General features: G+C 37.5%; 2 protein-coding genes across 7 annotated transcripts in view; one reads left to right on the plus strand and one right to left on the minus strand.

The window, feature by feature from the left end:
- The window catches only part of ENKUR (enkurin, TRPC channel interacting protein), a 31070-nt gene extending 13167 nt beyond the window's left edge, over positions 1-17903 (minus strand). The window contains exons 1-2 of the mRNA XM_037837889.1: positions 17617-17903; positions 975-1120 (exon numbers count right to left, since the gene is read on the minus strand). Of these exons, the coding sequence (XP_037693817.1) occupies positions 975-1120; positions 17617-17693 (223 nt within the window). The 5' untranslated portion in view covers positions 17694-17903. The remainder of the gene's footprint in view (positions 1-974; positions 1121-17616) is intronic.
- A 436-nt stretch (positions 17904-18339) lies between these two features.
- Positions 18340-26090, plus strand: THNSL1 (threonine synthase like 1). 6 transcript variants are annotated; one of them, XM_037837886.1, is made up of 4 exons: positions 18382-18479; positions 18766-18856; positions 21595-21772; positions 23026-26090. In XM_037837886.1, the coding sequence occupies exon 4, from the start codon at positions 23074-23076 to the stop codon at positions 25318-25320; it is 2247 nt and encodes a 748-aa protein (XP_037693814.1). In that variant the 5' UTR covers positions 18382-18479; positions 18766-18856; positions 21595-21772; positions 23026-23073; the 3' UTR covers positions 25321-26090. The 6 variants fall into 6 exon arrangements, with proteins under 6 accessions (XP_037693811.1, XP_037693816.1, XP_037693813.1 ...); XM_037837883.1 differs by lacking the exon at positions 18766-18856 and having other exon boundaries at positions 18340-18479; XM_037837888.1 differs by lacking the exon at positions 18766-18856 and having other exon boundaries at positions 18340-18479; positions 21595-21680.
- Positions 26091-27851: the final 1761 nt, after the last annotated feature.

Raw genomic sequence — 27851 nt, forward strand, 5'->3', positions numbered from 1 at the left:
TACATCTCTAGCTGGGCTTGAGATGTTGTATTATTTCCTTGATGCCAGCAGACAGAAAAAGGCCAACTCTTTTTTTAAAGACACATACTCATCTGACTCTTCTGTGTATCACCCTAAGCCACCAGGGAACCCCTATTTATTATGGGAAGAAGCTGCTTTCATGCATATGTGGAACAGATCCCTTTTCATCCACTCTCCATTTTCATAAAAACCTTCTTTGCTGGTATCCATATAGTCTCCCACCAGGATCAGCTACATAATTCGCAAGGCCGAGGGAAAAATGAAAATATATGACTCCCAGGTTAAAAATTAAGCATTTCAAGACAGCAAGAGAAGAGCATTAAACCAAGCGTGGGGCCCTTCTAACCCCAGAGCTCTGTACACTAGGACAGGGCGCGCCCATGCGGCAGCTCCGTCCACCACTCGCTCATGAAGCCTCCTCCTTACGTCTGACTCAGTTACTGTCCTAAGAGCCTTAAGAGTTCTGGGAGAGAGAAAGCCCACACGCAAGCCCAAAGTCAAACCAGGTAGTTTCATCATGAACTGATAGTTAACTGTTGTGTTTTTCTTCATCTCTCACCAGAAAGGGTTTCGATGCAGATTGCTCATTGATCAGAGATTGTCTCAGGGGTTTAGAGCTCTCATTATGGCTGCTGTTTGTAACGGAGTCACGTGTCTATAAGGAGCGAGATGTCGAGGCACACAGTGCTGGAGATGGGGCTGCACCGGACGGTCCAAGACGAAGATCAAGATGTTGGTGACATCAGAACGACAGTCTATTGTGGGGGAAATTTATCACCCTCTACTCTCTTTCTACCACATTCTACTTGTACGTTCTCTTGAGTCACCTACATTTTGTTTAATGTGAGGTGAAGTTGCTATCACCTATGCACATTTAATATCCAGAGACAATAAAATAATTTTAGTTAAATTATCTGCTAATACTAGGAAAGAAAAAAGAATAGAAAACCTACCAGGTGGTAGGGTCTTTTCCTTTGAATGTTTCTTTAGAAAATCCTTTGGAGAAGGTACTTCAAGTTTTGCTGGTCCCATAGTTTTCATTGCAGCTTTAACTTTTTGCATGTCATCTTTCACAGATGTCTTAAAAACTGATGAGTACCTAAAATAAAATTTAAAAGTTGTAGCATTTATATTTTTAGTACACATTAAAGTTTAAAAGAGGTAAGTATTTTTATTATGTATGTTTATATTGATAAAGAGAATAACCATAAAGTATAATTATCTGAGCCCTGTTCATCAGGTATAGGAAGGCTAGAGGGAAGCTCTGTCCTAAGAAAGAGGTGTCAAGTAAAGTTGTTCCTAGTATGTCCATATTATCTTTTGAACATCTGTAGTGTTGGTAGTGATGTCACACTCTCATTCCTGATATTTTTGTGTCTTCTTTATTTTATTTTATTTTATTGAGCTTCTCAAAGTACCAGTATTTCTTTGATTTTCTTTAATGTTCATATGTTTTCCATTTCGCTGACTTCTAGTAAATCTTTTTTACTTTAGGATTAATTTGCTTTACTTTAAAAATTTTTCTGGTTTCTTAAGAAGTAAGATTATGTTTTTAATTTTAAGCCTTCATAATTTTCTAATTCAGGTGTTGAAAGCTGTAAAATTCCCTCTAAACACCACTTTAGGTGCATCCCGTAAATTTTGACATGCCATGCTTCCATTTTCATTCAGCTCAAAATAAAGTATCTTTTAAATTACCTTCTAGTATCTTCTCTGACTTAGAGGGTTTTTCTAGATGTGCTTTCATCAGTTTGTAAATACATGAGGATTTTTCAGATAGATTTTACATTTATTTATAATTTATTTCCATTGTGGTTAGAAAATATACTTTCTATGACTTCAATCACTTTAAATTTTCTGACACTTGTTTTACGGCATGAAGGATGCTCTATCTATGTAAATGTTCAGTAAACATTTGAAAAGAAACTGTATTCTGCCATTGGCGGGATTGTTCTATAAATGAAATTAGGTCAAATTAGCTGATAGTGCTTTTAAGTTCTACATTCTCATTGATACTCTGCCTACTTGTTCAAGTTCTTATTGAAAGAGAGATGTGGAACTCTCTGACTATTTTTGGATTTCTTTCTTCTTTTACTTCTATAAGTTTTTGCTTTATATATTTTGAGGCTTCATTAGCAGGAATGTAGCATTTAGGATTATCATGTCTTCTTGAAAAACAGACTCCTTCATAATTATCAAATAACATTCTTTATCCCTTTTAATATTATGTACTTCCAAATCTACTCTGTTTTATATAATATAGCCACTCCAGCATTCTTTTGATTTCTGGTAGCAGTCTCTTTCCACCCTTGCATTTTACTGGGTCTTTCTATTTAAAGGGGGTTTCTTCGAGAAAGCATCAAAGTTTTATACAACATAACAATTTCTTTCATTTGGTGTGTTCCGATCATTCATATTTAGTGTGATTTTAAAAATGTTTGTGTTTAAATTAGCCATATCATTGTCTGTTTTCTATAATCCCATTGTTCATTTTTCTTCTTTTTATTGAGTCTTGGTTTTTATTTTTATTTTTTTGGTGGAAGTGCTAAGGTTTACAGTATACATATTTAACATACCATAGTCAACTCTCAAGTAATATTATGCCACTTCACATATGGTATAAGAACCTTAAAAAAGTATACTTTCATCCTCTCCCCCTCTGTCCTGGTGTAATGTATTTTACCTTTACATGTGTTATAAAACCCACAGTTCATTGTTATTACTTTCCATTTAAATAACAAATTATATTTTAAAGAGATGCAAAAAAGTAAGAAAAATTTACCCACATATTTACCATTTCCAATGCTCTTCATTCTGTTGTGTAAATCTAATTTTCCAAGTGGTATCATTTTTCTTGTGCCTAAAGGACTCCTTAGTCCTTTTTTTCTCCACTGTTTTGGAGGAGAAATTTGTTTTGTTTCTTCCATCCTCTGTATATAATGCTTCTTTCTTTCTCTGACTGCTTTTAAGATTTTTCTCTTGATTACTGGTTTTAAAAAATATGTCTCTTGATACAGTTTTCATTTTTTTTTTTTTTCCTGCTTGAGGCTCATTTTGAGTCTTCGATGTGTAGAATTAGAGATTTCCTCAAATTCAACATTTCTGGCTATTATTGCAATATTACTTCTGTTTCCCATCTCTTTCCTCTCTTTCTGGGATTCCAATTACACTTAAGTTACACTGCTTGATGTTGTCCCACCATTCAAGGATTCTGTTTGTTTTCTTTTAAAGTCTTTTTTCCCCTCTATTTAAAGACTTTCCCCCCATTTCATTGTGGATTTTTCTGTTGCTATGTCTTCAAATTCACCTATATTTTCTTCTTCATTGTCTTGGCTGCTCTTCATTCCATTCGGTATACTATTTTCACTTTAGGCATGGTATTTTTTTAATAGCTAGAAGTTACAGATTTTCATTTTTCTTTAATTTCTCTCCATATTTTGCTCTTGCTTTCCTCTATGTTTTTGAACACATGGAGAATATTTAGAATTGCTGTTTCAAGATCTTTCTGTACTAATTTTTTCATCCATGTCATTTCTGTGTCTGTTTGTATTGACTGATTTTTCTTTTGAGTACTCATTCTATTTTTCTGCTTCTCTACATGCCTGGTAATTTTTTAATTTTTTAATTTTAACTTTTTATTTTGAAACAATTTCACATTTACAGGACAGTTGCAAAAATGATATAAAACCTACCCAGAGAACTCTAGCACACCCCCCCCTCAGATATCCAGATCCACCAATTTTAATATTTTACCACCTTTGCCATTTCTTTCCCCCTTCCTTCCTTCTTTCCTTCCTTCCTTCCTTCATGTATCTGTCTATCTTTTCTGAACATTTGAGAGCAAATCATACACCTCATACTCCTTGAACCACATGATACTTCCATGTACATTTCCTGTGAATCACCTTAAGTGCAGTTTTCAGGTTCAAGAGATTTAACTTTGATTCAAGGCTTGCGTGTTGTATTCCCATTTTTTTTCTTATGTTCCAATAATGTTCTTTTGAGTCTTTTCTCCTCCAATCTTAGATCCCATCCATGACCATGTATTGCATTTAATTGTCATTGTCTCTTTAATTTCTCTTTCTTTTTTTTTTAAATTGTGGAAACATATATACAACATAAATCTCCCTATCCCAACCTTTCCCCACCATTAATCACATTAAAAGTGTTGTACCCTCACCACCATCTATTAGCAGAACTTTTCCTTCACCCCAAACAGAAATCCTACATTCATTTTGCATTAACTCGCTGTTGCCCCATCCCCCACCCCTAGTAACCTGTATTTTACTTTCTATCTCTGAGTTTGCATAATCTCTGATAATTTCCTTCATGGTTAGCATGGAGCCAAAATTTTACATTGAACCAAGCTTGAACATCCTAAATCTATAACACTCTGATTTGCTTTGATACCAGCTTAACTTCAATAGCATACATAAACTGTGTTCCTGTGTTACTATGTTCTTATACTCCTCCGTCCCCCCACCTCTATGTAATTCTTGTCACAAATTATATATTTATGTATTATTAATCCAAAACCATTGATTTTTCATTACAATTTATGCATTTGCCTTTTAGATCCTATAGGAAGTAAAAAGTGGGAGTTGCAAATCAAAAATAAAATAGTACTGGGATTTATATTTACCCATGTCATTATCTTTCCTGGAGATAATTATTTCTTCATGTGGCTTCAGTCAGTTGTCTAGTGTCCTTTCCTTTCAACCTGCAGAACTCTCTTTAGCATCTCTTGAAGGGCTAGTCTAGTAGTGATAAAGTCTCAGCTTTTGTTTATCTGGGAATGTCTTAATCCTTCCCTTATTTTTGAAAATCAGTTTTGCCAGATACAGAGTTCTTGGTTGCCAGTTTTTTGCTTTCAACACATTATATATGTCATCCACTGCCTTCTTGTCTCCATGATTTCTGATGAGAAATTGGCACTTAATTTTATTGAGGCTCCCTTGAATGTAACATGCTGCTTCTCTCTTGCAGCTTTCAGAATTCTCTCATCTTTGGTATTCGATAGTTTGATTATAACTTGGCGCAGTATGGGTCTATTTGGGTTTGCTCTGTTTGGAGTTCGTTGAATGTCTTGGATGTTTATATTCATGTCTTTTGTTAAATTTGTAGAATTATTAGCCATTATTTCTTTAAATATTCTCTCTGACCCTTTCTTCTCCTCTGGCACTCCCATAGTAAATATATATTTGTATACTTGATGGTGTCCCCCAGGTTCCTCAGGCTCTGTTCACTTTTCTTTATTCTTTCCTCTTTCTGTTCCTCAGACTGGATGATTTCAATTGTCTTATCTTCAAGTTCACTGATTCTTTCTTCTGACATCTGAAAACTGCTGTTAAACCCTCTAGGGAATTTTTAATTTCTATTACTGTGGTCTTCAGCTCTGTTTTGGTTCCTTTTGATAATTTCCATCTCTCTATTGTATTTTTCTATTTGTTTTCCTGATTTCCTTTAGTTCTTTGTCCATGTTTCCTTTTATCTCTTTGAGCAGATTTAGGATCCATTTTTTGAAGTCTTTGTCTTGAGTGCCCCAGATCTGGTCCTCTTTATCAATAATTTCTAATGCTTTAATCTTCTCCTTTGCCTAGGCCATCACTTCCTTTGTATGTTTTATAATGTATGGTTCTTTGTATGTTTTATAATCTATTGTTGAAACCTAGATATTTTGATATTTTGTGTGTTATTGCTGGAATTTAGACTGTGAGGTATCTTCCTTAAATCTATATACAGCTAGTGTTAGGAAAGGACTTTCCTTGAATGCCAGGAGCTAATACAAAAAGAAAAGTAAAAAAAGAAAACACTGTTCCCAGTGTTTGCAGATTGACCTGTGTTAGTGCTCTCCTTCAGGGTTTGTCCATACAATGAGTTTAGAGAATGGCTCAAGGCTAAAGTATAGGAACCCCCCCCCCCCCCACCCCCCAATCCTTTCTGTGCAGTCCTGGTCCTTTCTGTGCATGTGTCTTGTCTTGGGCATGTGTGTGGGTCTAGAAATTCCCCCATTTACACAGATCTGAATAGCCCCTCTTCCCTAGAAAACGGTTTCCTTATGGTCCCAGGCACTGTACTGTAGGTCCTTCCTCAGCAGTCCCTTGTCCCAGGCAGCCACTTAACTGCTCTCCCACAGCTTCTCTGGGAGGGTTCTGTGAATCTGTGAGCTGCTTTCTACAGCAGTGCAAGTTCTAGGACAGCAAGTCCCTCAGGTCACCACCAAACAGATTGGGCCAGACATACATGTGTGTTTGATCCTCTGAGAGGCGATGCCGCTGTTCTGTTGTTTCTGTCAAAGAGAGTGCTTAAGGAAAGGACCTGATACAATTTTTAAGATATTAAGTTTTTTTTTTTCCCCCTGGAAAACTCGGACCCCTCCAGAACTGGAACCAGGGATCCATACTGAGTGGGTGAGGGGTGATGGAGGGGCCAGCCAGGGTGCCAGGAGATCCTACTGCTTTTAATTGGCCTTTTTCTTGATTTGTTTTTCACTCTGTTATTGCAATCCTTTAACAGTTTTCTGAAGCTTTTAGAAAACCATTTCTGCCAGTTCTTACTGGTTGTTCAAACCTTCTTTTGGGAGATGGAGCCTTGAAGCTTCTCACTCCGCCATCTTGATCAGGGTGGAAGTGACATCTTATTTGAAGGGGAAAGAAAATCAGTCATCAAAGCATTTTTCCAAATGCTAACTTTACCCGGCACTGTTCTGGCTAGATTTTATGCTGTGTTCTCGGGCATTCCTCCCAATTCAGGTTGGTGTATGATGAATGGATGGTCTCGTTTGTCCCCCCGCAGTTATTCTGGATTATTTACTAGTTGTTTCTGGTTTTTTGTAGTTGTTCCAGGGGGACTACTTAGCTTCCACTCCTCTCTATGCCGCCATCTTGCCCGACTCCCCCATGCCTGGTAATTTTTGATCAACTGACATACATTGTGAATTTTACATTGTTGGTTGCTGTTTTTCTTTTTTGGTATTCCTCAAATTTTTTTTTTTTTTTTTTAGCTTTATTCTGGAACAGTTATGTTAGTTGGAAACAGTGTGATCATTTCTTAAGTTTTAGGGTGGATCCAGAACAGCCTGTAGTCTAGTTCTAATTTGGTCCCAGTATTGAGGCAGTATACTTCTGAATGCATTACTCAATGCACTATGTTTTGGGAGGTGTTTCCACTCTGATGGTAGCAACACAAGCTATACTTGGCTCTGCTGCTTCCTGGTGGTTGTTTCCCTGATCTTTGTAGCTTCATCACATACAAGTGCCAATCACTTCTCAGCCAAAAAATTGAGGGGGATCCTCCTGCAGATTTCTAGAGTTCTCTCTATGCCATTCTCTCCTCTCTGGGCCTCTGGGCCATGAATTCTAGCTGCTTTGGTCTCCTAAAACACTGAACTCTGTTTCCTTAATTCAAGCAGACTGCTGAGCTTTGTTCTAATCTCCCCTTTCTGGGCCTTAGTCTTAAAATCCTCCCCAGAGAGTTACATTGAGGCTGTCACAGGGCTCACCTTGTTTGTTTCCCTTCTCCTAGGGATCGCTGCCCTGTGCTGCCTTTTGTCCAGCGTCTGAAAACCTCTGTTTCATTTTTTTTTTCTAGTGTTTTAGTTGTTTAAAGTGAGAGGGGAAATCTCAATCTTGGTTGGAATTAGAAGTTCAGCTGTACTATTTTTAACAAATGTAGTCTCTTCTTTATGTGGATAAATTTGTCTGGAGAAACATTAAATGGTTTCTTGCTTTTAGGGACATTTCCTCAATCTTGAACTCAATGGCTAGGAAAAAATTATGGTATAAACTGAATGAGGTCATTAGATATCTTCAGGAAATAAATAATGTTCAAGCCAAACCTGTGCCTTAAAATTCTCATGGAATTTGGGATGGCAGATACAGTCTCTTGAATAATAAAATAATTTCCTTTGGTGTAAAACAGGAGTGTGTATACTCCACATACTTTTTTTTCTTTCCTGAATGGAGAGTTTAATAATTGCAATCATGTAATCTTTATTTTTTTAATTTTTTAATTAAGATTTATTCACATATCATACAATCATCCAAAGTATACAATCCATTGATCACATTACTATCATATAGTTTTTCACTCATCACCTTGATCTATTTTTTTTTTAACATTTTCCTTGTACCAGAAAAAGTGAAAGCAAGTTTAAAAAAAAAAAAAAAAGAGTAAAAACAGAACACTCAAATTGTCCCCCATCCCATTCTTCCTTTAGTTTTTTTTTCTTTTTTTGCATTTTTCTACTCATCCATCCACACACTAGGCAAAGGGGAGTGTGATCCACATGGTTTTCACAATCACATTGTCATCTCTCAAGCTACATTGTTATACAATCGTCTTCAAGCTTCAAGGATTCTGGGTTGTAGTTTGGTAGTTTCAGGTATTTACTGCTAGCTATTCCAATTCATTAAAGCCTAAAAATGGTTATCTATATTGTGCGTAAGAGTGCCCACCAGAGCGACCTCTCGGCTCCTTCTGGACTCTCTCAGCCACTGAAGCTTATTTCATTTCCTTTCACATACCCCTTTTGGTCAAGAAGATGTTCTCCATCCCATGATGCTAGGTCCCAATTCCTCCCCGGGAGTCATATTCCACGTTGCCAGGGAGATTTACACCCCTGGGTGTCTGATCCCACGTAGGGGGGAGGGCAGTGATTTCACCTTTCAAGTTGGCTTAGCTAAAGAGAGAGGGCCACATCTGAGCAACAAAGAGGCATTCGGGAGGAGGCTCTTAGGCACAATTACAAGCAGGCCTAGCCTCTCCTTTGTAGTAACAGTCTTTCCAAGGGCAAGTCCCGTGATAGAGGGCTTAGCACATCAAACTGCCAGTCCCCAGTGTCTGCGAGCACATCAGCAACCATCGAGGTGGGGAAGTAGATCAGCAACCATCGAGGTGGGGAAGCCCAACACCCCTGCATTCTTCCCCAGCTCCTCAGGGGGGCTCTGCATATTTTTGTCATTGTTTTTTTTTTTTTTTTTAAGTAACTATTAACTATATAAAAATAAAAATAAAAATATATATTAAAAAAACATTTCAAACAAACCAAAACAAGGGAATAAGAAAAAGACAACTAACCTAAAATAACTACTTTACTTCTAACATGTTCCTACTCTACCCCAAGAAAATATACAGACTATAACCCAGCAAAGGAATAAGAAAGACAGATAACCTAAGATAGCAACACTTCTGTTAATTTATTCCTACCATACCCACTAGAAATTAACAAACCATAGTCATTCCTGGGCATTCCCAGAATGCTAAATTTACCCACGATAACTTATCTGTTCTTATTAGCTTATCATTCCCTCTTCACTAATTGTTCTCTATCGCTAGGTCCTCTACATTCTACATTATAAACCATTTATTTTACATTTTTCAGTGTTCACATTAGTGGTAGCATATAATATTTCTCTTTCTGTGCCTGGCTTATTTCACTCAGCATTATGTCTTCAAGGTTCATCCATGTTGTCATATGTTTCACGACATCGTTTCTTCTTACTGCCATGTAATATTCCATCGTGTGTATATACCACATTTTATTTATCCACTCATCTGCTGAAGGACATTTGGGTTGCTTCCATCTCCTGGCAATAGTGCATAATGCTGCTATGAACATCGGCGTTGGCGTGCAGATATCTGTTTGCGTCACTGCTTTCACATCTTCTGGGTATATACCGAGAAGTGCAATGGCTGGATTGAAGGGTAACTCTATATCTAGCTTTCTAAGGAACTGCCAGACTGACTTCCAGAGTGGCTAAACCATTATACAGTCTCACCAACAATGAATGAGTTCCAATTTCTCCACATCCTCTCCAACATTTGTAGTTTCCTGTTTGTTTAATGGCAGCCATTCTAATTGGTGTGAGGTGGTATCTCATTGTTGTCTTAATTTGCATCTCTCTAATAGCTAGTGAAGCTGAATATTTTTTCATGTGTTTCCTGGCCATTTGTATTTCCTCTTCAGAGAACTGTCTTTTCATATCTTTTGGCCATTTTATAATTGGGCTGTCTGTACTACTGTCATTGAGTTGTAGGATTTCTTTATATATGCAAGATATCAGTCTTTTGTCAGATACATGGTTTCCAAAAATTTTTTCCCATTGAGTTGGCTGCCTCTTCACCTTTTTGACAAATTTCTTTGAGGTACAAAAACTTCTAAGTTTGAGGAGTTCCCATTTATTTATTTTTTCTTTTGCTGCTTGTGCTTTGGGTGTAAGGTCTAGAAAGTGACCGCCTAATACGAGGTATTGAAGATGTTTCCCTACATTATCTTCTAGGAGTTTTACGGTACTGTCTCTTATGTTGAGGCTTTCGATCCACTTTGAGTTAATTTTTGTGTAAGGTGTGAGGAAGGGGTCCTCTTTCATTCTTTTGGATATGGATATCCAACTCTCCCAGCCCCATTTGTTGAAAAGACTGTTATGTCCCAGTTCAGTGGCTTTGGGGGACTTATCAAAAATCAGTCAGCCGTAGATCTGGGGGTCTATCTCTGAATTCTCAATTTGATTCCATTGATCAATATGTCTATCTTTGCCTCCACCTATTTTAAATTTGCAATCATGTGATTCAACCATTTCTTTTGGTGAGCTGGAAGTTACCCATGTTTACGTAAAACAAGGTAAGCATTCTATTCTATATATTTATTCTTCCAAATTAATTACAAAAATAAAAATTAAAAAATGAATACACTTTAGGTTCCCTCATCTCCCCAATCTGTTTCCCAGAATAAACTGTTTTCTATGTTTCTATTTATCAATGAATTGCAACTTGATTTTTTAAACCAATATAAGAATATCTTTCCATGTTAGCACGTGTAAAGCTTACTCTTCCTTTTGAATAGTATCTTATTCCATTTTATAGACAATGTGGTTTTATTATAAAGATCTAGCAGGTAGCCTTATTAGACAACTGGCCCTACTTTCTAATTATTATTAGATCTGGGCTAGAGATCAATTGTTCTAAAACTAAAATTGTTATTCTCAGTAAACATACTATAACTTTGATTTATTGCCAATAATCACTATGTAGTAAGTTACATCAAGTCCCTATATATACAGTTTCAAAACAGTTTATCTTCTTAAAGGGTACACACAGAAAACAACACTTACCAAAAATTGGGATAGTTTGAGAGTGCTTGGTTAAGATTATTTTTCCTAATGGGTGAGATGGGTATCTCATTAATAACAGCTATTTTAAAATTTCAGGCCAAAATTATTGCAGTGTTTCTTTTTTGTGGGGAATTTGGGGCCTAGACTGTGTTAGAAAGTCCCCCAAATTATTTCTTGAGGAGAATTTTTTTTAGAAATGCTAATGGACAACTTGCTAAATTAATCCACTTCCATATGGCAAAATGAATCAATGTCATCTTTTTTGGTAGAGATAACACAGCATGGTGTGTGGGGAAATTCTGGTTTCTTCCTAACTGATGCAACAGTCTGCGTTCCCTGACTCTGCTCAGGTGCCGTGTCCTGCAGGAAGCCCCTCCCTTGCCAGGCTGAGTTAGGTGCCCCTTCGCACACCCTACTGGGTTAATCACCTCATGGGGTTGTAATCTTCTTTCCTCATGGAGGAGAATTCTGCCATGCACATAGATACCCATAAGCACATCTTCAGGCAGAGAAGCAAATGTCTTCAACTCAGCCTCATGACTATATCAAGTAATTAAATTATCAAAAAGGGATGCCAATTCCACCCCGGCTTGGCTGGTTGTTAAAGCTATGCTCTGCACTTACCTGATCAGTATACTTCTGATCTCGGTGCTCCTCAATGCCCAGACCACATCATATTGATGCTTCCAAAATTGCTTTCATTAAGTTATGTTTTGCAATTAGGCCATTGGTCTGTAAGGAGAGCTACAGTAGACCTATGAAATTCTTGGTATTGAATGTAAGAGAATTGCTGAAATCTTCATCCATGACATTACCCACTGTCTCCCCTCTCGAGCTAGCTCCACAGTAAGAGTATTTGTGCTTTGCCTCAGCTACTGCTTTACTCTTATCTTGTGCATAATGTGACGTGGAGTGTAAGAGATCTTTAAAGAATCACATGAAGAATCTTTCCTCCTTTGTAGCTTGGCTGCTTTCTAGTTAGCTCTGAGTCAGAGCTGTTATCAGACTTTAAGCAAACATCTGGGACTTTAAAGCATACATTTTGTTTACAACCCCATTTGTAACATTACCTTACTTCTCTATCATTATTCCGTTACTCAGTCTAAAAGGCAACCTGTTTAAAGTAAAGGGGTTTGGAGCTAGACTTGTGCCTGAATCCCAGCTCTTCCTCCCTCTTCCTAGCTACCTCTTTTGAGTTTCCTCTTTTGCAAAATTGAGATAGCACTACTCATCTCATAGGGTTGTTGTGAGAATTAAATGAAATCATGGTTGTGAAAAACATACAACAGTACTGGCACATTATGAACCCTTATACATTGAACACATTATCATTATTACTAATAACAGTAATAGTATCCTTATTAATATTGGATATCCACATTGATTAAATTTAAAAAAAAAACACTTTCACCCTTTATGTGATTTTACCTGTGCTCTAGCAGACACAGTCTTATTCTCTAAAAATTCAAGTCATGATGTCTAAATGGTAATTATATAAGACAAAGACAGGCTGATATACATTTCTGACCTGTACAAAACAGATTTTCCTACTATGATATATTGTACAGTATGTTTAAGATATAGTACCTGTTTCTGTAATGGAATAAACATCTAAAAATTGGTCTAACATTCACAAAACTCCATTTACCCATACATTATCTGGCAACTAATTTTAAGGAATATTGCTGGCATTTTTTTCTTCTCTCAACACTTTTACAAATATGTGCAATGCCAGAGAGTTGTGCCAATAATTTTTACCACAATCTATATAAATCTAAATGAGAGGCAATCACCCACAATGAACAAACATTAAACTGGTAAGTACATATGGAAGCTGCAATTCTATTGACAAAAATCCTGTTTGTGGATATCCTTCTCCTCATTCACAAGTCTGAAGGAGAATAAAGTGCCTTCTTGAATTATCCTTCCATTACTCAATTTCCCAGGCCTTCAATTCTTCTATAATCTTCTGGTGATTCTATTAACTATACCACATTTTTAGTTGTGGGCTTGCTCTTCCTGGTGATTTTGAAATCTTCTATATGAACTGTGAGATCTAGGTCAAGAATGTATGTATGTATATATATAGATCATATATATGTGATTTTATATATATAAAATTATATGTCAAGAACATGTGTGTATATATATAGTCTATAATTATTATAGATAGATTTATTACAATAATTATTTTAAGATTATCATTACTAATCTTGAGGAAATAAGCCTGAGAACATTTGGGTAAAAATAACACTAGTAATGAAGATAAGTTACTTCTGTGGAAGGCTGCACAGACTGCTGGGCCAGATGAACAAGATGAATGATAGTTTCTAACACTAACTGTAAAACTCTGACCACATATTGCAGCAATGGGAATTCTAGCATAAAATTTCATAATGCTAAAAACAAAGACTTTGGAACATTCTTGACATTCTTTGAATATATGTTCATTTCAAAGAGCTACTGCTTTCTCCAACTGAATTCCTGACTCTAGTCAGCAAAGTAGATGAGACAAGAGCCTCAGGAGAAAGTGAACATGCCATCTTAGGAGTTTATAATAGTCAAGGAAGGGACTGCTCAGCAAATTCACATACAGAACCAGCCTTTAAACAAGAAGATGCTACAAAGACCTCGGAAGACACAGGTATAACAGTATGGAAATGGAATAAAATGGAAGGTAGTCTAAGAAGAATGGGGAGCTCCAAAAATGAAATTCTGACTACATGACACAATCCCGATGAAAAACAGAAAGGCATTTAAAACAATGGTGGGAGCTTAGGGCTTTAATATTCTCATTTTCCAAAAGGCTCCATCCAGAAACTCTACACTGGTGAACCCAACCTCAATTTCTACAAGACTCCTTAGTAAGTTTACAGAGAAGCAATGATTATTGCATGAGGAGCTTCAGGTCAAGGTACATGAGCATAGCTTTTTTTTTTTAAGGGTTATTAGATCCATTAGATCAGGGAAATATCTTAGACATACAATGTGCATCTTGATGTTAGCAAAGAATCTTATTAAATCCTTACTGATAAGGAAGAGAAATATGAACTGGTTGATGGATCCCTTTGGGTTGCTGATTAAACACTCAAAGAAAGTATTGCCGTCAGCTTAGAGAGAGATGTCTAGTAGCCCAATGAAGTACAAAGTACTTGCCCTGTTCGATGGTGGATGGGGATACAAGAGAAAAACTGAGGATATTTGCAAATGACACAAAGCTAGGAGAGTTAGTTAACGGAGTTTATGAAAGATTCATAATTCAAACTATTTTCACAGATTAATGATAAACTTAGTTGAAGAGAATCAGCTACACAATCATATGATGGGAATTTCAATATGAGCCAACGGTGGGACATAAATGTCAAAATGTTAATGGGAACTTAAGCTGTATGTAGATGATATGAAGACAGATACATAGTCCATCAATTTTTAAGGAACAAGGAAGGTGGCCCCAACTTGGGGGAGGATTACATATCTATTCTGAGTATTTTCTTGAGATTTTATATTTATATTTTTAGTAATATTCTGGTAGAAGGAAACTGCACAATAAAATGATTTGGTTTAGTTAAAAAAAAAGTATTGATACACTTCTTTTGTGTATTAAGAGAAGGAGAGAAGACTCTGGGTTCCATGGGCTGTTCAGATTATATCAGGAATATTGCCTTAAATAAAAGGGAAAGAGAATCATATTAGAGATATGAAGTGAATGGAGTCATCAATAGAAGGGTAATTGATTTGGTGAAGATGTTGGAAATCACCTCATGAACCACAACTCAAATTCTGAAAATTAAATCATGGGTTTCCATTGACTTTAGGACTTTCATATCTTAACCCCAGTTCCTAGTTCAATGACAAGTAAGTGCTCTTCCTCCTACTGCAATCACATGGATCCACTGGCTAAGTTCTCACAGCATCTATGATCTGCATCTCTCATTAGGGTTTTCAATAATATCTTGCTTTGTTAATTAACATTATAATGCTTCTATTTCACTTCCTATTAATTAACATTTTAATATCTGTATCTCACTTCCAAAAGGAGACCATAACCTCAGAGGTGTGACAGCTCACAGTGGAGTCAATTGTTGGTTTCCTCAAGGAACCCACCTCTTTGTGAAAGCTGGACAATCATCTTGCCAGTATTGCAAAAGAAAGGTGCTGTGAGCTTTCCTGGAGCTGTGTTTATACAACGGGGTGATGCAAATAGGTCTTGTAGCTTAACAGGCTTCTTTCCTGGTGTCTTTAACTCTTACTCTTAGTGAGGAGTTTAGGCCAGGACAATTTTGTATTAGTGTGGCAAGAGAGAACTAGCTATATATTTTATTGTTCTCTGTTTTTATAATTTAGAGGTTTGTATGCATGCCATCTTGTCAAATTAAAAACCCTCAAAGGGCTCTCTTTCGGCCATCTTCCTGTACCTCCATGATGGTGAGCATGAACAACAAGGCAATGCTCTCAAGAGCTTCAAAAAGGCTGAAAAGAGAGGCAAAGGCCAGCTTCTTCTTAGGCAGTGCTCCAGAGCTACTGTCCAGTTTCCATATGTGATGACGAAGCATGGTTACACTGGCGAATTTGAAATCATTGATGATCACAGAGCTGGGAAAATTGTTGTGAACCTAACATGCAGGTTAAACAACTGTGGAGTGATGAGTCCCAGATTTCATGTGCAACTCAAAAATCTAGAAAAATGGCAGAATAATCTGCTCCTGTCTCCTCGGTTTGCTCTGTTTGAACTGACAATCTCAGCTGGCATCATGGACTGTGAGGAAGCAAGACTAAAACACCCAGGAGGGAAAAGCCTGGGATTCTTTTTCAAGAGATGTAATAGATACAAACAAATAAAATGCTTACATGGGGAAAATACACATACAGCTCCCAATGCTTGTTGCCTACAGGGAGGGTTGACATTGCCCTAAGAAAAAGGGTTCTTTTGGTGCCACTTCTGGATACTTTCTATTCCCTCTCACCATAAGTCCTTTGTCTCCTTATTCCTTCGCAGTAAAACCAAGGAATTCATGCTGTCACTCCAACATTGCCCAAGAACTGATATTCTAGGGCAACATTATACACCTTATAGGGGCTCAGTTAATACTTGCCAATTGAATAAAGATTGCTCCAATAAAGTTTCTTGGAAAAAAGTCACCTAGATGCTTTACTAAGCTTTTTAATTCACCAATGAACAGAATACCTATCTAATAAAATATCTTTACATTCATATTCAGTACCCTATAGAAAACATAATCTACCAGTGGGTTTCAGAGAGGAGATTTATCCTGTATTTTATGCAGGAATATTTCATCAAAAGTCCATTCAGCAACAGTTAATCTGAACACTCCTCATAAAGTCTACAACCGGATAACTTTACTTTCCTGTTCAATCTCTATTAGAGAAGAGAAGCTAATGGAAGTACAATATCGGTACTGCTCCAGTTAAAACCAGACAGGCTTAAAATTGAAGAAACTGCCCATTGGCTGATGATGGTATGCACCCTATGTAATTACTAGTGAAAATAATTGTCTATTAGATCTGAAAGGGACCTTAGAGATTATCTAATTTGTTTTACAGATCAGAAAACTGAGGCTCAGAACCAAGTGAGAATTTTTTCAAAGTCCCAAGAAGACTTAGTTGCAGAGCATGTTTTTTTCAGCCCATTGCTCTTTCAATGACTTGCATTAGGAAAAAGAGAAAGGTAAAACACAGCAAACATTTCAAGTCCTAGGAGAAATGAGATTTTCTCCACTAGTTAGCTTCTTTTCTGCCTGCAGAGTTAAGTAAGTTTAAGAAGACCCTATGCCAGAGAGTAACAGAGTGTTCACTTTGTGGTTACCTTTTTGAGATTTTAAGGGGTCGTATGTAACTCAATTCTACATATTTTTGTCTTTACCCATCCACTCTTCCTTCCATCTAACCATTAGACCTGAAAAAGACCTTAGAGATTATGTAGTCCATCTACTTCTTATCAATCAAAAAACTGAGGCTCAGAAACAAATGGGAATTTATATTTGACAATAAGCTTAGTGGGGGGAGGTTAAGTAATATCCCTTTGGAGAGGGAACAGAGTGCAGTTAGGAATATACCACTCAACTCCTGAAACCAAAAATCAAGTATCCTAAAACAGGATAATAAAATTGTGACTTACTCTTTTCAACAGCAACCCGAAATTTCACAATATGTTGTATATCACATCAGGTACGAACAATTAGAAAAAATTACAGAACAATTACATACTATATTAATAGAGAGCTAAGGTTAACATAATAAAATGGCCATCTCACAGCCCCAAACCGCCCTTGCTGTCAATTGTGAGACGCTAAATACTTTAGATTTTTCTATGTCTTCTCTAAGAAGTTGTCCATCCACGACTACTTTAGAGACAAGAATATTATTTGCTTTTTTTTTTTAATAGGACACGTATGCTTATTTAATCCTGAAGTTGTATAACTATTCCGCATTATTTTCAAGTGGTGATCTTGGCTTACCCACATACCTGGGAGGTTGGGGAGGCTCCTTGAAGTCCCTGGGTATGAGGTTATAAATGCTCTCAGAGGAGCACGTTGGATCCATGGCAACCAAATGAGTCCTTAAAACTTATCCTTAACTTTGTTCTCACTGTACCGATGTCTCGTCCCTTTCTTCACTCCTTCCCTTTCCTACTCCCTTATGAAAGAACTCGGGTTGCCTCCTTCACATAATTCCTCTTTGATCCCTTCTTAGCTGCCCTCTCTTGGAAAGAAAAGAAAATACCCTTCCTATTCCTCTAGAGTCGCTTAGCGTTGTTGACGGGGCGGTTGCCGTGGAAACAGTTACTAGGTGACGGGTCGCTGGAAGGCAGCGCAGCAAATTGGGTTTCTTCTCTTCCCTTTCTGCAGTGCCTTCTTGTGCCTGAGAAGTTTAATATGGAAGACACTGTTGGGGGTAATAGGGTGGAGAACGGCGTCCCTTTAAAAAGTCTGCTCTTTCCTGCCTCTATTCAGAAAAAAACAAACATCTACGATAGAGTCGAGAAACGCACCTATGCGCAAGCGTCCAAAAGACGTCTCTTGTGCGCGCATACCACAATCCCGGTGGGGCGGGGCGAGCGACTGAGACACGCTGACGCACGTCTACGTTAGAACGGGCAAGGGCGGGGCGGAACTCGGTGAGGCGTGGAGGACAGGTGGGTGGAGCGCGGGCGCAGCGTAACGGGCGGTGCAAGGCGGCTCCGGCGGTGGGCGTGGCGCCCGGCCGGCGCAGGCGCAGTGGCCGCGCGGAGGGGGCGGTAAGGGTCCAAAAGCGACTCCCCGTCGCCTAGCGGCCCTGGCGGTGCGGGGACTCTCCGCCCCATTCTCTTTCCCTTTCCCCGTCTTCTTGGTGAGTTGTCTGAGGAGTAAGAAGGAAAAGCGGTAGAGAGCGGGCCGTTCCCGTCGCATGCCTGCCCGGGGGTTGCCTTCCCTTCCCGCAGCGCGGTTGTGACCCCGACTCTGGGTGCGCCCCGAACCCCCAAACCCGGCGGCCCCGCGACCCCTTAGACGCGTGGAGCGGCCCGAGCCCGAGGGGACGGCTTTGACGTGGGCAATCGAACTCGCGTCCAGCTTTTCGTGACCCTTCGTGAAAATCGTCGTCTTTCTGAGGCGCACTTTTCCTCCGTTTTGGGCAGTTTGGCCTTGAATTGTTCATGCGGATGCGACTGCTGAGAGCAGCCCCTGGGGAAGCCTCTGTCGCCGCGAGCCCTATAAGACGCCACGGAGGTGGGGTTCGGGGGAGGGCCGGGCTCCGGACCAGCCCTGCCGAGGCCGCGCTGCCCGGGGAGGGGGCGGCTCGGGGTTGGGGGCCTCGGGGTACGGGGGCCCGTCCTGAATTCCATTAGCCAAGAATAAATTTAGTTTTTCTTACCCAGTTGATCAGATTTTCATTTTTATCCCTGGCGTGTAACAACCATTTCATTTCGGATGAAGGACCTCTTGGGGTGACGTTTTCCTGTTTTCTTCACATCACTGAGCTTCCGTCTTCCAAAACGTTTCATATATGTATTTCGTAGATAGATAGAGAGATACACACACAGATACATGCATATATACACACATTCATGTTCATGTGTGTATATAATATAAACCACTTTAATCTTGTCATTTTCCCTTTGCGTGTCTTTTATTTTTAGTTTTTGCTTAGCATGTAGAGAGAAAAATTCGTTGGAGAACTGTTCCCTATACTTGGTATTTGAATTAAGGACTCGCAGAATGGTAACACCATTCGCTAAGCGGGTAGACATCAGAGAAAGTGTACAAATTTCCAGTTAAAAGGAACACTTTGGGACTATTTATGCTTCAACTCCTGAAAGGGCCAGAGGGGAAAGCGTAATTTCTGCAGTTGGTGCACACCAATTGGCCTTAAGTAACCTTGAGTTTCAGGCGTTACTGAAGTTAAATAATTGCACTGGTGCCTGCTGGTGGTGGGTGTATTTTAAGAATAACAAATAGAATCTGCTTAAGATCTCCTCTCTGTAGGATCATCTGCCATCATGATGAAATTGTCAAATTATTTGGAAAGGAACTTTTTTTTCTTGGATACCTGGTCTTTAATTCTGCTTGTGTTTTGAATGGGTATTTACAAAGAATATATTTCTGATTTCTATAATTCCCTCAAAATGGCAATACTATTCTCAGAAAAATGCCTATGCCCAGCATCATATCCACAAGGAATTAGTATTGGTATACCATCGAGGGTTGACAGTTTTTTTCTGTAAATGGCTAGAGAATAAGTATTTTTGGCTTTGCAAGCCAAGAGTTCTCTGTTGCAGCCACTCAGCTGTGTGCTCTGGCACAAAAGCAGGTGTAGCTAGCTCCTAAAGGAATGTGCAAATGAAGGAGCAGAGTTGTGTTTCAATGAAACTTTATTTACAAAAACAAGTAGTGGGCCAGACTTGGCCACGCGGTAGACTGTAGTTTTACAGATCCTTGATGTAAATGGTATGCACGTGTTTTATGTAGGCAAATTAGGGTTTTTGCTGAACTTTATTTTAATATATTTAAGTGGATAAAATGGGCACAGATGGGGATGTAAGTAAGACACTTGGGAAGAAAATAAATCTTTTATAAAGACTTTCTTTACAGTAGTTTTCAGTTATAGAATTGAGAAGGGTACTTAAAAAGTCTTGAAGAAAATAGTTCAGATGATGAGAGGATATCTAACAACACCAGGCTAAAATAGAAGACTATAACAGAAAGGTTTAGTCAGCTTTGACACTGAGATAAAGGCAGAGATAGGTGGTGAAGTTGTAAAATTGTGCGTTTGGCTTACATTGTGGTCTTTGGATGACAGGGTGTGGCCCTCCCACCCTCTCCATCTATTTCAGAGGCAGACCAAGAGAGGGCTGGCTGGTGGGATTTGGGGTCAGTAGTCAGGAGAGTAGAGCTTCACCTCCCTCCGATTATTTTATGCCCTGGTATAGTTGCATTTTTTTTTTTTTATTATTACTTACTAGAAAACAACATATTACTATAAAAATTCCAACACTTTTTAAGATTTTTTAAAACTCAGAATATGTTTCTTAATATAACAAATAGACTAGATTTAGTCATTTTTCTGAGGAATTTAAAAAGTGGCTGCATCAACGTGTGATGACGAGTGCAACCATGGCCTAGGCTTTTTCGAAGGTGGTTGAGCTATAGCCAGCATCACGAAATAATCTTGGAAGGGCTGTGTCTTACATTTTATTTTAAGTTGTTGGCAAACATTAAATCCTTTTGACTAAATAGGGTGTTGAGAAATTGGTGGTGTGATTCAAGGGTACGTTTGTCTCTGGTCTTTGGTTTACTCCAGGGAAAGAATTTCTTCCCTGAAAGTTTATAAGCAAACCAAACCATAAAAATAATATGCTAGACATTGTGACTCAATGATATATTTTCTTAGTCCATTATCAATGAGTGATTGATATTAAGATATATATTAATATGCGTATGTGCCAAGCCACTGTGATAAGGGCCTGGAATGTATTATGGACTTATTTAAATAGCTAAGCATTCCTTGTATGAGGCAGATCTTTCCTTGAGACTTTACAATAGCTATTATTACATTACAAATCATGTAGTGATTCAAATAGATAAGATAACTTAAAAGAATAATTGAGACACTCAGAGATCTAGCCTGCTGAATTTTTTCCTCTGCACGTTAAACATAGTTAAAATATTAAGATTTCCATTCTTCACGAAAGATTTTATAATTATTATTTGGCTCTATCTTTTACATTGCTTGGTGAAATCCCTTCAATGCTGTTCAGTAAAATTATTTTCTATGATGAGACATACACATATTGAAATAAACCAGTGTCTTAATGTTTTAATAATAGATTTGGGAGGCATGAAAAAAGTCAATTCATTATTTTTCTGTACTTAAAACATTTCAGATGGTTTTTTGAATAATAGTCTTTGTGTGGAATGTTATGATACTGTATGTAGTTATGATTAACTTGATTTTTTTTCCGTTACAGACTCCCCCTTTTGCAAAGATCGGCTTTGCCTCGGAATCAACAAATGCTTCATCTGAGATTGGTTCCTGTGTGTCATGTGTGTGAAAGTCAGTGGGAGTTAAGACAGTACATACAAGCTGAAAGATCAAATAAGGAAATGAGTAAATGAGTTCCTTTTCTTGACAGTTGTATTTTTACTGTAAGTTAAATTCTGAGTTAGCTTAAAATAGTTTAATAGTTTAATTATAGAACAGTTTAAATAGCATAGATTATCATTTTCAAAATGACTGAAAAATTTCAGAACATATTTAAACATACCATTTAACATATAATATGGTTTACTTGCATTTGGTTCTGCCATAGAATATGTAAAAGTCTACTAAGTGTCTGTAAAGCTATTCTGGTCAGTTTAAATGAACATTGTGGCAGTTGTTATGCATTTTACATTTAATTAAAAATTTGACTTTGTTTGGCGTAACATGTTTTGTTTGATAGTAAATATACTTTCAGAGTCAGGAACTTGAACAGTATGGAGAATTGAAGAGCTTCCTTGGATACCAGAATAGTTTTTCCTCTGATCATTGGAAATATTTCTGAATTTTTTAGCTTTACTCTGGAGTGTGATATTTGAGTTAAGTTCCTCCACTGATGATATTTAGAGGATCAGATACAAAGCAATGGTTTCATGCAAAGGAAGTTATAGATATGTAGTTTCTGGCCTTGTTGCTGATTATCAGTTTTTCTTAACTCATTGGCATACTTTTACACCTTTTACTTTGACTCTTTTTCAGACCTTTAATATAAAAAAGTATGTGAGAATGATTTTTAATAGTATGCTTGTAAAAAATACATAAAAAAGAAAATGTCATACCTTTGCTCTATTGTTTGGAAAGTTACTTACATATTTTATAAGCTAATATGTTATTTTACTCTGGTTTTCTGTTGTGAATTCTATGATAAGAAATTTATGATTTAACGTGATAGTCTATCAACATTCATATACTAAAGAGAAATTAAATATTAATATTGTTTAACTTTCAAGGAACTAGTGCTCCAACTCCAAATAGTCCTTATTTGTAGGTGTTATGAACCAATAAACTATGAACCATAATTTTCATTACACTATTCCATAAAAGAAAAGAATTTATATTAATTGGATTTAGTATTCATTTTTTTCCAAGAAGCTATGATATTGGCATTTTTGAATAGAACTTCTATTTATACTTATCAATTTTTAAAGTTTTGATTTTTCAGTGTCTTGAGGTTTGAGAAACATTATTAAAAGGAAAATATTCAATATATGAGGGTTTGGGTTGATATCCATTTTTTAAATGTCCCATAAACTTGAAAAGACTTTTAAACAGTTCATATACTGTAAGCATGATTATATGGGGATTTTATAGTCTGTTGAACTTAATAACCAAATGTGTTTTTTGTTTTTGTTTTGAAAAGGGCTAATGCCAGTTTTTAGATTGGCTTGGGCAGAAAAGTGAAAAGACAATGCTCCACTTTAACCTTAACCGATGTCAGCATCTGAAAAAAATAACACAGAAATGTCTGTCTAGTATACAAGTTAAAATGGATAAACATATACAGCGAATTCTTTTAAGAACCTTTGCCCTTGCAGAATTAAGGAAGTCATGGCATTCTACCCACTCTCTCGCTGGAGACAAAAATATTGTCCTGATGGGACCTCCTGGTGCTGGAAAAACAACAATAGGCAGAATAATAGGTCAGAAACTAGATTGTTGTGTCATAGACGTGGATGATGATATCCTTGAAAAAACCTGGAATATGAGTGTGTCTGAAAAATTACAGGATGTTGGTAATGAGCAATTTTTAGAAGAGGAAGGAAAAGCTGTGTTAAACTTCTCTGTGTCTGGAAGTGTGATTTCCCTTACTGGGTCTAATCCAATGCATGATGCTACCATGTGGCATCTGAAGAAAAATGGGATAATTGTATACCTGGATGTACCTCTAATAGATATAATTAATCGTCTAAAATCAATGAAGATAGATCGAATTGTAGGTCAAAATTCTGGAACATCTGTGAAGGAGTTACTTCAGGTTAGAAGACAGTATTATAAAAAGTGGTATGATACTCGTGTTTTTTGTGAAAGTAAGGCTTCTCCAGAGGAGGTAGCTGATGAAGTGCTTAATGCAGTTAAACGATATCAAGATGTGGATTCAGAAACTTTCATTTCGACAAGACATACTTGGCCGAAAGACTGTGAACAGAAGGTTTCAACAAAATTCTTTAGTGAAGCTGTGATTGAGGGGTTAGCGTCTGATGGTGGGCTCTTTGTTCCTGAGAAGGAGCTTCCAAAATTAAGCTGCGGAGAGTGGAAACGTCTAGTAGGAGCAACCTATATAGAAAGGGCCCAAGTACTGTTGGAAAGGTGTATACATCCTGCTGACATACCTGCTGCAAGATTGGGAGAAATGATTGAAACTGCTTATGGAGAAAACTTTGCCTGCTCAAAAATTGCCCCAGTCAGGCACCTTTCAGGCAACCAGTTCATCTTGGAGTTGTTTCATGGACCGACAGGATCATTTAAAGATTTGTCTTTGCAGCTTATGCCTCATCTCTTTGCACACTGTATTCCACCAAGTTGCAATTATATGATACTTGTAGCTACTTCAGGAGACACAGGGAGTGCAGTCTTACATGGGTTTAGTGGTCTTAATAACAGTGACAAGCAGAGGATAGCTGTGGCCACGTTTTTCCCTGAGAATGGAGTAAGTGATTTTCAAAAAGCACAGATAATTGGCAGTCAGAAAGAAAATGGACAGGCAATAGGTGTCAAGTCAGATTTTGATTTTTGCCAGACGGCTGTAAAAAGGATTTTTAAAGATTCTGATTTTACTGGCTTTCTTACTGTTGAATATGGAACAACCTTAAGTTCAGCTAATTCCATAAACTGGGGCCGGCTGCTTCCCCAGGTAATTTATCATGCTTCTGCATACCTTGATCTTGTTAGCCAAGGATTTATTTCTTTCGGAAGCCCAGTGGATGTCTGTATTCCCACAGGAAACTTTGGCAACATATTAGCAGCAGTGTATGCCAAAATGATGGGAATCCCTATTCGAAAATTCATTTGTGCTTCTAATCAGAACCATGTTCTGACTGATTTTATAAAAACAGGGCATTATGATCTAAGGGAAAGACAGTTAGCCCAAACCTTTTCACCAGCCATAGATATTCTCAAATCTTCAAACCTGGAACGACATTTACACTTGATGGCTAATGGAGATGGACAACTAATGACAAAATTATTTAACCAATTAGAATATCAGCATCACTTCCAGATAGAAAAGATGCTAGTTGAGAAGCTTCAGCAGGATTTTGTAGCCGACTGGTGCTCTGAGGAAGACTGCCTGGCAGCTATTAATTCCACCCACAATACTTCAGGGTATATTTTGGATCCACACACTGCTGTTGCCAAAGTGGTTGCAGATAGAATACAAGACAAAACTTGCCCAGTGATTGTTTCATCTACAGCTCATTACTCAAAGTTTGCACCTGCTATCATGCAGGCTTTAAAGATTAAAGAAATGAACCAAACTTCATTGGGTCAGCTCTATTTACTGAGTTCGTACAATGCATTGCCTCCACCCCACGGGGCTTTATTAAAGAGAACAAAGCAGCTAGAGAAGGTGGAGTACCAGGTCTGTGACGCTGATGTGAATGTCTTGAAGAGTCATGTGGAAACACTAATTCAGAATCAATTCATGAAAGCTTTCTGAGGAAGAGATGTCCTATGTTTTTCTGGCAGTAGGCATGCCATAATAAATATCTCAAAAGTTGATTTTGAGTACAATGGCATATTTCTGTAAATAGCTGTATGTTTATTATCTTTTGGAATTTGAATAGTCTAATCACTAGGACTGTGTCCCTGCACTTGCTCCTTGGAATCTTAATCTGGAAGTGACAAAATGTGGCATAGTGCATGGACCTCTGTGCCCTTGTGTTTTGCTTTGCACTCATGAGGGATTTGTCAGTTTCCACTCTCTTACCCCGGCTGTTAAGTGGACCAAAATGTCTGGTAGCCCTTAGTGACTTGGTGATTAAAATATTTGAACACCGTTGTTAAGTACTACATCTGTAACCATTTACTAGTTCCCTATTGACTAGACAAGAAAGTTATTTTATCACTCACGGTGGCTAACTTGTATGAAGGAAGTAGTAAGCTCATATATTAAGATTAGGGCCAGTGTTTAACCCTTCTCAAACTCCATTTGGACTACAATTAACTTGGTGTATTCTACACTGTCCAAGTTAGATAAATCCTCTGTCCACTCCACTTTAGCTACTTATCATTAGAGTGAAGTTTGAAAATCAATTCACATGATTTAAATCCAGGATGTGGTAATTAACAGAATTAAGATTTTTGAATAGTATTAATAGAAGTACATAATTTGTAATTATAGACATCAGCCTTCCTGTATTATTTGGAGTCCAATCTAACACTGATGTCTCTCTTTCCAATGAATTTTGTCTTTTTCTGAAAAAAAAACGAAAAAACAAAAAAACACACAAAACAGTTGCACACATTTCATTTTTATTCCTTTGTAGTGCAGTACCTTTTAACTGATTTACATTGTAAATGTATTGGATGTTTAATTTCTGAATTAAAGATTGTCATTGAAAGGGCCTATTAATGTAATGGACTACTCTCAACCACAAGATGGCATTCCTAATGTTATTTGTCTTTGCTGATAACCTTCATTTTCAGGGAGAACTATCTACATGAAGAAATATATTAAAAGTAGTTATGATGGAAAGCATTTAATAGTTTAATGAGCATTTGTTTAAATTTTTTTTTTTAAAATTAAACCAATTATTTCTTAACATGGGATCTGTGGCTTAGCTTCTAAAAAGTAAGTTCTAAAATCAAAAACTAAACCAGGAGCAGTTATAAGAAAATAATGGAGGATTCAAAAATTCTATACTTATTCATATATGTCTTTGTTATTTTTTCATTTACATTTAAGTATGTTTGTTTCAGTAGACGGTGTATTTAGGAAAATGTATCTAAATGTTCACTGCATGAGAATGCATTATTTTTCTGGAAGTGGAAGTGACAGTTAAAAAAAAGAACAAGACATGATTGCTGTCCTCAAAAGCTGTAGTTGAGGAGACGAAAACTTGAAAATTAAATCATGTGTGACACAAAAGAGTTATTGCAAGATAGTATGTGACTAAGTGAAGACTGCTGGTTACAGTCAAGTGCTGTGAGGTTTAAAAGGAAAGGGTTACCTTGGAATACCCTAGAGGTTTCTAGAGGACACAGAATCTGAGGAGAGCCTTGAAAGATGGACACATTTTCTACGTGAAAACGAAGGGAATGTGTTATTCCAGGCAAAAGAGGAAAAGGAAACAATTCAGGTGAAATGCCCAAGAGTCCACCTACCTTTATGTGTGGCCAGTTTGTTCTCCCACTGACTAAAACAGTTACTTTTTATCTTCAAAACCAACTCTGGCCCTTCACTCTCAGCTAAAGACCTGTCTTACTTTAGAGGAAGAAGCTATCAGATGTGACCCACCTCAGCCTTTCATCACTGCATCTACAAATCTGCTGCACACGTTCCCATCCTTGCCTCATTCCCTTTGGTTGAGTTGGGTGGTGCTACTCATCCTTTCCAGGGGCCTTCTCCTAGGTGTGTCTTGGACCTTGGATCTATTCCCTTCTGTCCACTCAGATAACTAGGCCACCAGTTACTTCCTCTCCTGTTTCATCAAACTCTCCCTCTCTAATGGAACCTTTATTTCTCTGTCATTTGGACGTGCATCAAAGCAAAACAAAATCTCTGAACATCCCCATTTTCCCTTACCTACTGTAACCAGCCTCTCAGAAGAGTTGTGTACATATATAGTCTCCACTTCCTTACCCCCCATTTTGCCCAGAGAATAAAATCTATATACAGTTTCAAGATATATAATAAAAGCACCCATGTACTTAACCTCGGCTTAAAAATGCACCATCACCCTTAACTTTGATGTCCACTGGGATTCTTCTTATCATGTTTCCTTCTCTTCCCAGAGCCAGCCACTATCCTAAATTTTCTGTTAATTTTCCTTTGCTTGTATTCATAGTTTCACATTGTTTAGTTTTGCCTCTGAATTTTATGTAAGCAGAATCATGCTGTATGTATTCTTCTGTTACCTACTTCTCTTGCTCATGTTTTTAAAGACTTATCCATGCAGATGATACAAGCTACCATTTATTGACTTTTGTCACTGTATAGTATTCTGTTGTATGAATACCACATGCTAT

This window comes from Choloepus didactylus, chromosome 5, assembly GCF_015220235.1.
Source record: "Choloepus didactylus isolate mChoDid1 chromosome 5, mChoDid1.pri, whole genome shotgun sequence".
Classification (NCBI taxonomy): Eukaryota; Metazoa; Chordata; class Mammalia; order Pilosa; family Megalonychidae; genus Choloepus; species Choloepus didactylus.

Coding starts and splice junctions, on each gene's coding strand:
- THNSL1 (XM_037837885.1), top strand. CDS start 23,074: ATGCTCCACTTTAACCTTAACCGATGTCAGCATCTGAAAAAAATAACA.